Consider the following 12,816-nt stretch of genomic DNA (forward strand, 5'->3'; position numbering starts at 1 on the left):
TTATTATTATTATTATTATTATTATTATTATTATTATTATTATTATTTATTGAGCTTTTATACCGCCCCATCCCCGAAGGGCTCTGGGCGGTGCACAGCATAGAAGGCGACAATGTAAGCAGTTAAAACATTTAAAAGCAGCGAAAACATAAAAAACATTTCTAATAAATATAATAAGTTACAATAAGATAGGTGGCGTTCAGCAATCTACCATTTTAGTTCCCTCCCCTCCCCTGGGGGGGGGAATCCCATGTTCCAGTCTAAAAATTCCCTCCCCCTTTCAAGATGGAGGAGTGGCGAGTCTAAGATGACATCTGACCCCGATATCAGGGCCGGAGGAGGGGGCACCATCAACGGCCGGTGCCTCCGAAGGCCCGGCAGAACAGCTCCGTCTTACAGGCCCTGCGGAACTCACCGAGGTCCCGCAGGGCCCGGACAGTTGGAGGGAGAGCATTCCACCAGGCCCTTGTGGAGGCCAGCCGTATCACCGAGGGGCCAGGGACCACCAGTAGATTGGCCTCAACTGATCGAAGAGGCCGTGCCGGGACATATGGGGTGATGCGGTCTCGAAGATACGATGGTCCCAGGCCGCGTAAGGCCTTAAAGGTCAATACCAGCACCTTGAAGATGATCCGGAATTCCACTGGAAGCCAGTGCAGCTGGTGCAGTATAGGCTGGATGTGATCCCAGGTGGCGCTACCTGCCAGCAAGCGCGCCGCTGCGTGCTGGACCAGTTTTAATCTCCGGATCAAACGCAAGGGAAGGCCCGCGTAGAGCGAGTTACAACAGTCTAATCTGGAGATGACCGTTGCATGGATCACAGTGGCTAAGTCCGCTTGGGAGAGGAAGGGCGCCAGCCGTCAGGCCTGACGAAGGTGGAAGAAAGCAGCCCGGGTTGTATGGGCCACCTGGGCCTCCATTGATAGAGACAAATCCAGGTGGACCCCCAGGCTGCGAACGGAGGGGGTCGGCGCCAAAGTGACCCCCTCCCACACCGGCGGCTGGAAAGACCCTCCCCCCCTTCACGGCCGAGCCAGAGGATCTCCGTCTTCGATGGATTCAGTTTTAACCTGCTCTGCCGTAACCAACCAGCGACCGCCTCCAAACAATGCTGTAGAGCTGCAGGGGCGGCGGTTGCTCCCCCCTCCATCAACAGAACGAGCTGTGTGTCATCTGCATACTGATGACAGACCAGCCCGAAACTCCGTACCAGCTGAGCAAGGGGTCGCATATAGATATTAAATAGCAGCGGGGATAATAGTGCCCCCTGGGGTACACCGCATTGGAGCGGGCACTTCCGGGAGGCTTGATCCCCGCACCTCACTTGCTGGCTCCGGCCCCGGAGAAACGAGGCAATCCATTGAAGGACAGTGCCTCGCACTCCAGAGGCGGCCAGGCGGTGGGTCAAAAGGTCGTGGTCGACCACGTCAAACGCTGCGGTGAGATCTAACAACACCAGCAGCGCCGATCCGCCTCGGTCTAGCTGAATACGGAGTGTATCTGTGACGGCGACGAGAACAGTCTCCGTCCCATGCCCAGCACGGAAGCCGGACTGGAAGGGGTCGAAAGCCGATGTGTCATCCAGAAAACCTTGAAGCTGCTCCAACACCACTCTCTCAATTACCTTCCCCAGAAACGAAAGATTCGAAACGGGGCGGTAATTGGCCAGATCACTCGGATCTAACAATGGTCTTTTTAGGAGTGGGTGGACCACTGCCTCCTTCAACCCATCCGGGAAGGTTCCTTGCTCAAGGGAACCATTGATTATGCTCAACAGATGGAAGTCGTAGGCTCCGCCTCGCAGGTTTTCACAAGCTTTCAGGACGGGTAACGGATCCAGAGGACAGGTAGTAGGTCTAACAGCAGCTAAGGCTCTGTCGACAGCGGCTTCAGAGAGCAGGGAAAACTGGGCCAAACAAGGGCCTGAAGACGGCAAGGGAGTCTCCAGTTCACTAATTGTAGCCAATGTGAACGGAAGGTCGTATGGAGCTTAACGCAATCTTATCCGGGCTAAAAGCTCATAAATGCCTCTACAGCTGATGCCCTAATTGAGAATTTGAAGATCTCTCCGGGAGCAAGGAGGTAACAAATGGACCGCATCTATGCGAAACAATTGGCGCTTGGGCGGAGCTACGGATGCTGTAGGGAGGAGGAGAAGAAAGCCCTTCTTCACTTCCTTCGTCGCCACCTCATAGGCTTCTCTCTTCTCATAAGCCTGCCCTATAAGATGTTCGCAAGCGAGCTTCGCTGCGTGAGTTTTCCCTCCACGCCAGCTTCTAGAATGTCTGTTCCTCGCTTCTTACACGCACGCAACTCCTCAGTGGTATACCATGGAGCTGGAGCTTTAATGACGGGACGTAGAGGGCTGGGCAACAGCATCGATGGCATCGGAGAGCGGGGAATTCCAGTCCTCCACTTGCTCATCGAGCGTGCCGGCGGGTTCAGGGTCCCGCAGAGCATTCAGGAAACCAAGTGGATCCATAAGTCTCCGCGGGCGGGCATAAATCAGCCCGTCGCCTAGACGGGGGTGATGCGGCAAGTCCACCCGGACCTTCAGGGCATAATGGTCGGACCATGGCACTCTTTCAGTAGAGGATACGACCAAATTTATCCCCGACCTGAAGACCAAATCCAGCGTGTGCCCAGCCTCATGGGAGGGACCAGAATTTATGTTCTTAGTATGTCCGGCTGACATTGAATCCTTTGAAAGTGCTGTTGTATGTGTCAAACAAAGGAGAGGGCCAACTAAGTCTGACGCGCAGGCCAGAGCCCTCAGAATTTGAGCTGAAGAGGGAGCAAATGACGCGGCAGGCTGCAGAAGGACAGCTGCAGTCTGAGATATAAGCGGTGCTAGGGCCCCAGCAGTGGAAGCCGTGGCCTCAGCACTGATGGCATTCAGACGGGGCATTGGCAGCATGGCCGGCTGCAGCAGGCATTAAATCAGGCACGCCAGTACCAGCAGTAGTGTTGTCAGAGGCTGCATCCCCCTTGCTGTCAACAGCTTGCACAGTTGCGATGCCCTTGGGACGGTTGGCCATAGCCAGCTCACTGGTTGGGGTACTGGTGATCACGGTGAAGGAGTTCTAATCTGTCGTGCTGGTAGAAAGGTGCAGGGCAAGCAGTCGCCAAGGTGAAAAGTGAAAGTGATGTGATGTGGCTATCCGCAGCGGCGGCCTCGGCAGGTCTCAGCAAAATGGTGCTCCCGGCGGATGTCTGTGCGTTGTTCATTGGTGAAGGACTCGAAAGAGGGCTTGTTTCAGCGAGGCAAAGTTGCCCTCTCTGTTCTATAATGTTATGTGCTGAGAACGAGGTGGAAGCAGTCAAGTGGCGTTTCTTAATGCCCTTAAGCTCAAATGTGCCTGCGTGGTGTTCACGTGAAAGTGGAGTGGGATCCTTCTCCCAGGAGCCAGATATCTGCCCTGCGGGAGGAGGGCCCATGTCAGGAGGCTCCCCAGGCGCATGGTCACACCCAGGCAATAGTGCCCTGGCAGGAGGGTGGCTTACCTGTGTAGGTGCAGTGCTCGCAGCAGATGTCAGTGCAGGTGGCATGCGAGGCAGAGGCACAGGCAAGAAGACCAATCCAAGAACAGAGCAACTTCGCAGTCTTCATCGGTGAGGTTATATCTCACACCATATCCCACATCAGGTCGATCACACTTGTCTGCGGCAACTGCTGGGGGAAGTGGTAAAGTGGCCAGCTAACTGCAGGAGGACCTGGGGGGAGTCAAATACTGTGACATCGTATAAAACCGGGTCACACTTCTCCGCCCTCCCTGTTCAGGAGGCCCAAACGCCCTCCCCAGCCCTCTACCTGCTCCACCCTGTCTCCCCAAGCACTTTCATTCTCAGAGTCCAGTTCAGAACTGTAGTACCTCTCCTCGTTCGTTCCATATAATCCTCCCAGAACCTGCCTGATAGACCCCTACATTGTAAATCCCTCTGTGGGTGTCTGACCGCCCACTGTTCCCCTGTTCTCTGCTCCCCTTTGTGCTTTGGTCGAGCCCCCTGTGTCTCCCACTATGTGTCCACCACTCGCCCTGTTGTGTGCTGAATCCTGCCCTTCCCTCCCGGCCCTTGGCTTGCTATAGAGTCCAATGACAGACTGGGGGTTACCGCTTGTGCTGATGCGCCCCTCTTTGGCGGGATTGGCGGTGGCACTCGGGGTGGAAGAGGCGGTTGCACAATTGCCATTTTGTGAGTTGCTGGCTTTGGGAGAACTTCACCACGGTTCCTGCCTCGACGAAAACGTAAGTAATTAGTTCTGTTAACCAGTCCTCCCACTCATCTTGCAACAGTGGCTTCTGTGCTGCCTGTGTTACCCGTCATTGGAAGAACAGAAAGGGGATACATCATGTTGTCCCAGTCCTGTGGATGCTCTGAATATCTCTTATCAGTTGGTTCTCCATTAACCATTCCGGGGACAGAACAGGGCCTGTGCTGGCCCTCCTGGAGACTAATACCTTTCCACTACCCCCAAAGTGAGAGATCTAGCTTCTCGGATCCTCCGGGCTTCCTGGCTGGAGGAAAACTCCCCCCTGCATGCTTGTAGAAAATATGTCCTCACTTTAGAGCAGTGGTTCTCAACCTTCCTAATGCCGGGACCCTTTAATACAGTTCCTCATGTTGTGGTGACCCCCAACCATAAAATTATTTTCATTGCTACTTCATAACTGTAATTTTGCTACTGTTATGAATGATAATGGAAATCAGGGGTCTTCAAACTATGGCCCTCCAGATGTTAATGGACTGCAATTCCCATCAGCCCCTGCCAGCATGGCCAACTGGTAGGGCTCATGGGAATTGTAGTCTGTGAACATCTGGAGGGCCATAGTTTGAAGATCCCTGATATAAATAGTGTAGGGTTGCCACCTTCCAGAATCTGTGTTTCAATGTTCAAAGAAAGGTTTTGAAATACCCTGGGAGGAACCACAGCCTTACAGTCTCCCAAGTCATAAGCTGTTTTAATTATACCCTCTGGGTCTCCATTGCTATAAATGTGGCCCTTTAGAGAACAGATCCTTGAAAGGTTTACAAAAGAACCGATGAAGCAATTTCCTCTATATAGCCATATTCCCTATCTTCTCCAAGCACCACACCCTCTCTTTATATCCAAGTCCAGAAAATAGTGATGAGGTCAGTAACCTTATTGTTTTGTTCTGGGGAGTGTATCTGCTTTGGTGGGTGTTCTATTTCTGTCTAACACAATCAGATCTGCCTAGCATATTTCTCTCTACCGTACTAAAACTAGTTTTCAAAACTATGCACACTATAAATCTGAGTATGTTCTTTATTCTTTATTAACCTTTTATAGGCATAGATAGATCAAGATTTACACAGACACATCCTGCAGTCTCAAATACGGTTCAATAGCAAGAAAATAGGCCACATAACTTGATGGTTGACTTCCAGGGATTCAGATCACTTCGGATTTTTAAAAAAGAAATTGCCAGAGCAAATGACAGTAAATACCCCTACACGGCAATATAACAGTACAATCTAATATAAAATTGCAATATAAATAGATCTGTTTAGCAAGTTAAAAGCAAAATAATACAGCCAATAGGTATCCTACCATGCCTAAATATTAGACAGTGTGTATCAGTTAGATTGGAGAAGATACCTATCGTTTATAAGAAGTTCTACATTTGTTTTATGTATAATCTGAGTATGTATGATTCATTTCATTGATTTCTGCAATCAAGGATTACACAGCAAAAGAAGAACGAACAATCGTATTTCCCATCTAATTTGAATCAAGAGGTGGGCATTTACAGGAAACTGAATGGGAAGAAGTCCTTCTTTTTGCTCCTAGAGCATGCTCGGAGGACAAGAAATGCCTGGGAATCATGCCGGGAAGAGAATAGTGATAGCTTGGACAGAGTCCAGTTCACCATCGTTCTCTTAAAGTCCCAAATCTATATCCCCCTTAAATGCCAAATACTGAATTGGGAGTCTTAAATTTCTTCTTCAAGGCTAGTCCTGGTGTGATGGAATCATGAAAAAAAAGTCACATTATAGCCAAACTTGTGTGGGGTTTTTTGGAGGGGAGGGGGGAATAGCAATGGTGCTCGCTGTTGGGTTGAAATATGATTCTCTGTTTTTCATGAATTGCATGGATTGCTCGAACGTACTGTGAATTCATGCTGAAGGAACTGGAGCAGGCTGCAAGGTTTCCAAGCACATGTTCACTGCATATTTTGCAAGCGGACTCCTTCCCTTCCCTCTTTGCAAAGGCATTTGACGAATGTGAATTTTTATTTGACTTTTCAGCAAATTTCTACGAGCGTCTTGATCAATTTGTCATGGAAGAGAGAAAGAGATAGAAAAATAAAACGTGTTTCCTTGCTCTCCACAGAATTTTCTTCACCAAAACAAATGGTAAACAAAACGGTTGTGACAGAATTCCTCCTCCAAGGATTCTCTAATAAGCGAGAGCTACAAATGTTACATTTTATGGCGTTTCTCTCCCTCTACTTAGCTACCCTGATGGGAAACCTTTTCATCATCACGTCCGTGGCACTGTTTCCTCATCTTCACACCCCCATGTACTTTTTCTTGGCTGTCTTGTCATCCGTGGATGTCTGCTTCATCTCTTCCACCGTTCCGACATCAATGGTCAATTCCCTGATGAACGACAATAGGATTTCTTTTGCAGGATGTGTCAGCCAAGTTCTCTTTGTCGTTGCATGTGCCAGTGCGGAGATTTCCCTGCTCACTATCATGGCTTATGACCGCTATGTGGCAATCTGCCATCCCCTACAGTACATGCTGATCATGAACTGGGATGCCTGTTCTCAAATGGCAGTTGCTGCGTTGGTCGTCAGTTTAATGAATGGAGTGACACAAACAGCAAACACATTCCGGCTACAGTTCTGCTGGCCCAATGTAGTGGAACAGTTTTTCTGTGACATTCCTCAGTTATTAAGGATATCTTGCACTGATACCAAGTTTAACGAGGTCTTCAATTCTGTCTGTGTTCTTATAATAGGGGGAGTTTGTTCTGTGTGCATATTGATTTCCTACACTCACATCTTCTCTGCTGTGTTCAGGATCCAATCAGGGCAGGGAAAATACAAAGCTTTCTCTACCTGCATCCCTCACTTGACTATGTTTTCTCTTTTTGTTTTTACTATCATTTTTACTTACATGAGGCCTCAGGAGATGTTGTCTTCATACGTGAACTTTTTTGCGGCTGTTCTGTATGCTGTTTTGCCCCCACTCATGAATCCTGTCATTTATAACCTGAGAAATAAAGACATCCAAATGGCTCTGAGGAAGATAATGTGTCTGAATGCCACATGATAATCTCAAAGAGTTTCTCCCAGAAGTTGCAGTATTAAAATGAAGGTGACCATCTTTCACTTAACAAGGATACTTTGCTTATGGAGCTCGCCTGCCTCTGAGGAGCAGATAATGTTTCCCAGTTTGGCATCTATGCCTCTTTAAGTCATATCATATCTTGATCCTCTTTGATCTGAGATTGCAAATGCCTTAACAATCCAGGTGCTCGGGAGCAACAGCTGCAGAAGGCCATTGCTTTCACATCCTGCATGTGAGCTCCCAAAGGCACCTGGTGGGCCACTGCGAGTAGCAGAGAGCTGAACTAGATGGACTCTGGTCTGATCCAGCTGGCTTGTTCTTATGTTCTTATGTTCTTAAAATTAATCTTTTGGTTTGCTAAATAGCTTACAAAATACCGTCAAAAGACATTGCTTTTTTAAATTTACAAAAGAACCGATTTTGTAATCGATTTTGACCCCACTGCTGCTCGTGTTTTAATGTTTAATTAATTTATTGTTTTAATTGAAACTATTTGCTGTAGTCAAATGTTGATTGTTTTGTAAACTGCCCTGAGCCCTTCGGGGGTAGGGCGGTCTATTAAATGTAAATAATAATAATAATAATAATAATAATAATAATAATAATAATAATAATAATAATAATAATAATAATAATAATAATAATAATAATAATAATAATAATAATAATAATAATAATAATAAATGTACACATTAAAATGTTTAAATACTTCTTTTCCCCATGTTGCTTGTACAACAGGGGCTTCTACTAATCTGAGCCAGCATGGACAATTTCCCATCAAGTTTTCTATTGCAACACCCACATTGTCACTGAAGCCGGTGGCCAGTATTTCATCAACTTGCTTTATTCTCTGATGAGCTATGCCTGCCATGAACAGACCACATTGCCTGTTGTTGATAAGTACATGGGGATGAGTGGTTTCTAAAGGTACCTGGGCCATGATGTTAAGTTCCCCATAATTCTTAACACTGTGACTCCCATCATTATCTTGAATCTTTTCGCCAGTTTTGAAACCCGAAACTTTATTTTCTGGCACAAACAGAGAACTTTATCTTTATCTTCCAGTTAAAAAATGTTCAGGTGGAGGTAGTTCTAGGCATTACATGGCCATAATATTCCAATTCCTTTCCTTTTTGGCACTTCCTTCTTGGCAGTTCCCGTGATCATCAATTTTGAAAACCCTAACCTTACTTTCTGATGTAATCAATCTTGGGTCCTTTCTGCACTGGCCTTTTACAGCGCCCTAGGGATGGCAAAAACACCATTCATGCGAATGGTCCTGGGGTGTGTGTGTGTCGGCGTCATATATGCCGACCCCCCCCCTCCACGTGGCCGTGTGGAAGCAGCCTTAGCTTCCATTACAAATAGTATCAGGAAGCTTCTGGTGATAACCCAGGTCAGGATGTTCCCATTCCCTCCCCTTCATTTTGGGGCAGTGAAACTCCCATGATTATCCTGAATCTAGCAGCCATTTTGAAATGCTGAGTGTTATTTTATGTGGAGTGAGTTATGCCTGCCTGAGTAACCCATAGCTTCCAAAGCCACGGGGTCGCATTCTCGCCCTAACAGAACAGCCAATTGGAAAGAGCCGCAGAAATAGTTACATTTTTTGATCCTGGGATTAACTTTGACCCCCTCAACAGACACATGCTGCAGTGGGGAGGCAGAGACTGGGATGTAAAGGTGCTGTATCTTATGGAACTGGGGGGAACCCAGTTTATTTTCCCAGTGGGGATTTGCCCACTATCATTTAACCATCACCACAACAAAAAAAAACGTAATATACCCTTCTGAACATCTCATGAGGTCACAAGGACCCCACCAAATCTTTTATGATATCCAGCCCAATAACAGTATCTTCATTATGAACTGGTAAGCTTGTGGTAAGCATGATTAATATAATCACCACAGCAGAGAAACCAGGCCACCCACAAGCAAGAAAAAAAAAGACTCCTGCACATTTGGAGGCAGTTGAAATTAAGCAGAAAAAGGAATCCTTGTAAGTTAGGGCCTTTCCACATGGGCCAATAACAGCACCCCAGGGACGGCAAAAACGCCGTCCCTAGGGAGCTGTTTATATGGGGGGTGCAGCTGCATGGCAGCAGCGCCGCCCTCGCTCCCCCCCAGTGGCGCGAAGCTGCTGTTTCCCAATCTCGCTCCCCGAGCGAGGTTTTCTGGAAACAGCGGCTTCCAGTAGCCGCCGTGCGAACAGCAGCGGCTGGAAGGCGCCATCCCCCCCTTTCCCAAACGACGTACCTTCCCTACAACCTTCCGGCACGTTGCCCAGGCCTGGGGACACGCCCCCCTGTAGGGGCAGGGAAGACAGTGCAGCGCTGTGCCATCGCCCGAATGACGCACCTTCCCTGCGACATTCCAGCGCGTCGCCCAGGCCTGGGGACACGCCCCCCCTGCCTTGCAACTCCAGAACGGTCGCACAGGGCAGGGGGGCGTGTCCCCTGGCCTGGGCGACACGCCGGAATGTCGCAGGGAAGGTACGTCGTTCGGGCAATGGCACAGCGCTGCACTGTCTTCCCTGCCCCTACCGTTCATGTGAACGGTCCCGGTGGGGGTGCGTCGGTGTTGTATAAGCCAACACACACCCCAGCGTGGTCGTGCGGAAACGGCCATAACTAAAAAAGAAGGACACCAGAAATGCCTGGTGAAGAGGGAGTATTCTTTAAAAGATAAGGAATGTTGACAGTTTTTGGGGGCCAGAAATAGATGGAGAAACTGATTTTCCCAGGTCTCTGACAACTTACAGACTTTTAGAGAAAATGTAAGCATCTCATGGGAAGGCAGAGGGCCCAATCTTTTCTCCCCGTCCCCCAAGTTTGCACTCCCCCCTTACAATTTGTCTAATACAGATGTATATTCATAATTGCAAGTATTTGGTAATGTAACTCTATCCCTTTTTCATAACATTTCCATAATATATAAGATATTTTTCTGTGCATTTCAGTTACCAAAGTGTGGGCCTTGGTTACATCACAGGGGAGGGAAGGAAATAATAAGTTTCAGTGCAAGAATATGTGAAGGAAGAGATTTTATATTTAAGATATTGTAGCAAAATTATTTGTAAGAAAAAAGTTGTCTTTTAAATATGTATTTTTAATAAATATTTATTCTGAGGACTGACCGTGTATAGCCAGAACATGGGGCATGCATATGTGTGAATGCTCCTCTAGGTCTTCCCTAGGTGGCACTTCTGTTATACAGGTTACTATAACTTGACAGGCCTGACCTCAGATCTCATCAGTCATTCTGAGTGGTATTTGAATGGGAAACCACCAATGAATACCAGTATTGCTCCGCAGAGGAAGGCAATAGCAAACTACTTCTGTTAGTCTCTTGCCTTGAAAACCCTACTAGGGAACCAAAGTGCTACAAATAAATTATCATTATATATGCAATACATGTAATCCGTATGTTTGATGTAAATCTAAAATTAGGTTGAGGACATAAAAAGAGCAACCTGTACCAAGACGATATAACAGTGATGGCGAACCTTTTCGAGACCGAGTGCCCAAATTGCGACTCAAAACCCACTTATTTATCGCAAAGTGCCAACATGGCAATTTAACCTGAATACTGAGGTTTTAGTTTAGAAAAAATGGTTGGCTCCGAGGCGCGTGTTACTCAGGAGTAAGCTGGGTGAAGCAACCGTGCAATGCTTCAAATGGGTGAATCACGACCCTAGGAGGGTCTACTCAGAAGCAATCCCCATTGCCAGCAACCGATCTTACTCCCAGGTAAAGGATTGTGCCCAGGCCAGCCTAGATGTGTGTGTGTGTGTGGGGGGGGGGGGTGATCTTCCACATGACGAACTCTGTGCATGTGTGCCCACAGAAAGGGCTCTGAGTGCCACCCCCACTGAGTGCCACCCGTGACATAGGTTTGCCACCGCTGCAATATAAAATGAAATCAGATATTTGGCTTTGAAACTGCTGGGATGTGAAATTCAAAAGGTTGGATCCAGAACACTATTTTTTCTCAATCTTGGCCAATTAGCCTTCTTATTATAGCTCCCGTCCCATGTGACTTTTGTCTATGCATGTTCTCTTATGCCTAGCAGAGCATTTTTGTGTGTGCGTGGTCAAAGTGTGCTCCCTTTTTTCACTTGCAGAACACCAGATTGAATCCGACCCCAGATCTCTATAGAGAATGGGACTGCGGATCATGAGTTGGCTGAAATAAACATAGTGTAAGCATAACACTTGAAATGGATCTGTTCACTGTAACTTTGTCATAAGCATTAACCAGTATGGAAAATACGCTGCTAATTACTGCTAATCACTATCATAAACTTTAGTATTCTCAGCTAAACTTGTGCAAAGATGCAATGTAACCACTTGAGCATCAATTAATTTCAAAGTCTGCAAAATCCCTGGGAGGCTCTCCGGATAACTGTGCTTCATTATACTAATTGGGAAGCATGATCATCCAAAGCGTTCACATCAACATGTGTAATTATTTTTCCAATCTCTCTTCCGAGAGATGATTAAATGTAGTGTGCGACTGAAATGAACTAATGGTTTACAGGGTGATAATTATAACATTACAGAGCTAGACTCTCCAGTGAACAAGACGTTCAACTTCATCAATGCAAACTTTGTTCTAATTCTTGCCCAGGTACTATGATCACATAATAAATCTCTCCCCACCCCCTTGGGAAAACTTAACAGAAAGCAATAATTTCTCTTTGATTCATTAGTATCTTTTTAAAAAAGATTTTTTCTTTTTGCAGTTCAGTTGCAAGAAGAAAAAATAATATATTCTGTTTTGTGTGTTTTGTTAATGACGTATACTGTCTACAAATAAAACCTCTTTGTACAGGGCAGAGGTGATTTAATTTCAAAGTAAATTCTGTTTTGATTGAAATATTGTCAATATTTCTCTGATGTTCGGCACCTTTATGGCCTTTCAACCATCATGGGGAATCTTCTCATCATACTTGTAGCCCTCAACCACATTCTTCACACACCTATGTACATTTTTTCTGATGAATTTAACTATTGCAGACATTGGCAGCATCTCAAACCCTTTCTGCACGGGCCAAGAAACATTGGTGAAAGGCAGGTTTCATGAACTTGTGCTCGCCCCTGCCCATTCAAATGCAAATGGGCCATGCGCCTTCACATGGCGGCACATCATTTGCTTGGTTTTATTTCATCAGATTTCACCACAAAAGACTTAGATAGTCTGTTTGCTTGCACTCTCAGCACTGATGGTGGGTGAGAGAGTATGCTGATGGCTTTTATTGCACATTGCTGTACAATGACAAAAAAGGAGCAGCAGTGGTGTAGTGGTTAAGAGTAGGTGTACTCTAGTCTGGAGGAACTGGGTTTGATTCCCTGCTCTGCCGCCTGAGCTGTGGAGGCTTATCTGGGGAATTCAGCTTAGCCCAGTGGTGGCAAACCTTTGGCACTCCAGATGTTAGGACAACAATTCCCATCAGCCCCTGCCAGCATGGCCAATTGGCCATGCTGGCAGGGGCTG

General features: G+C 46.8%; 1 protein-coding gene across 1 annotated transcript; it reads left to right on the top strand.

Annotated features, from left to right (window-relative positions):
• Positions 1–6,256: 6,256 nt before the first annotated feature.
• On the top strand, positions 6,257–7,302 carry LOC125425505 (olfactory receptor 14C36-like). The gene has a single exon (XM_048483099.1). It carries the CDS (start codon positions 6,376–6,378, stop codon positions 7,300–7,302), a length of 927 nt encoding a protein of 308 aa, XP_048339056.1. The 5' UTR covers positions 6,257–6,375.
• The last annotated feature ends 5,514 nt before the right edge of the window (positions 7,303–12,816 follow it).

This window comes from Sphaerodactylus townsendi, unplaced genomic scaffold, assembly GCF_021028975.2.
Source record: "Sphaerodactylus townsendi isolate TG3544 unplaced genomic scaffold, MPM_Stown_v2.3 scaffold_623, whole genome shotgun sequence".
Taxonomy (NCBI): domain Eukaryota; kingdom Metazoa; phylum Chordata; class Lepidosauria; order Squamata; family Sphaerodactylidae; genus Sphaerodactylus; species Sphaerodactylus townsendi.

What these genes read in the sequence shown, in the direction of transcription:
- LOC125425505 (XM_048483099.1), top strand. Translation starts at nt 6,376, where the DNA reads ATGGTAAACAAAACGGTTGTGACAGAATTCCTCCTCCAAGGATTCTCT.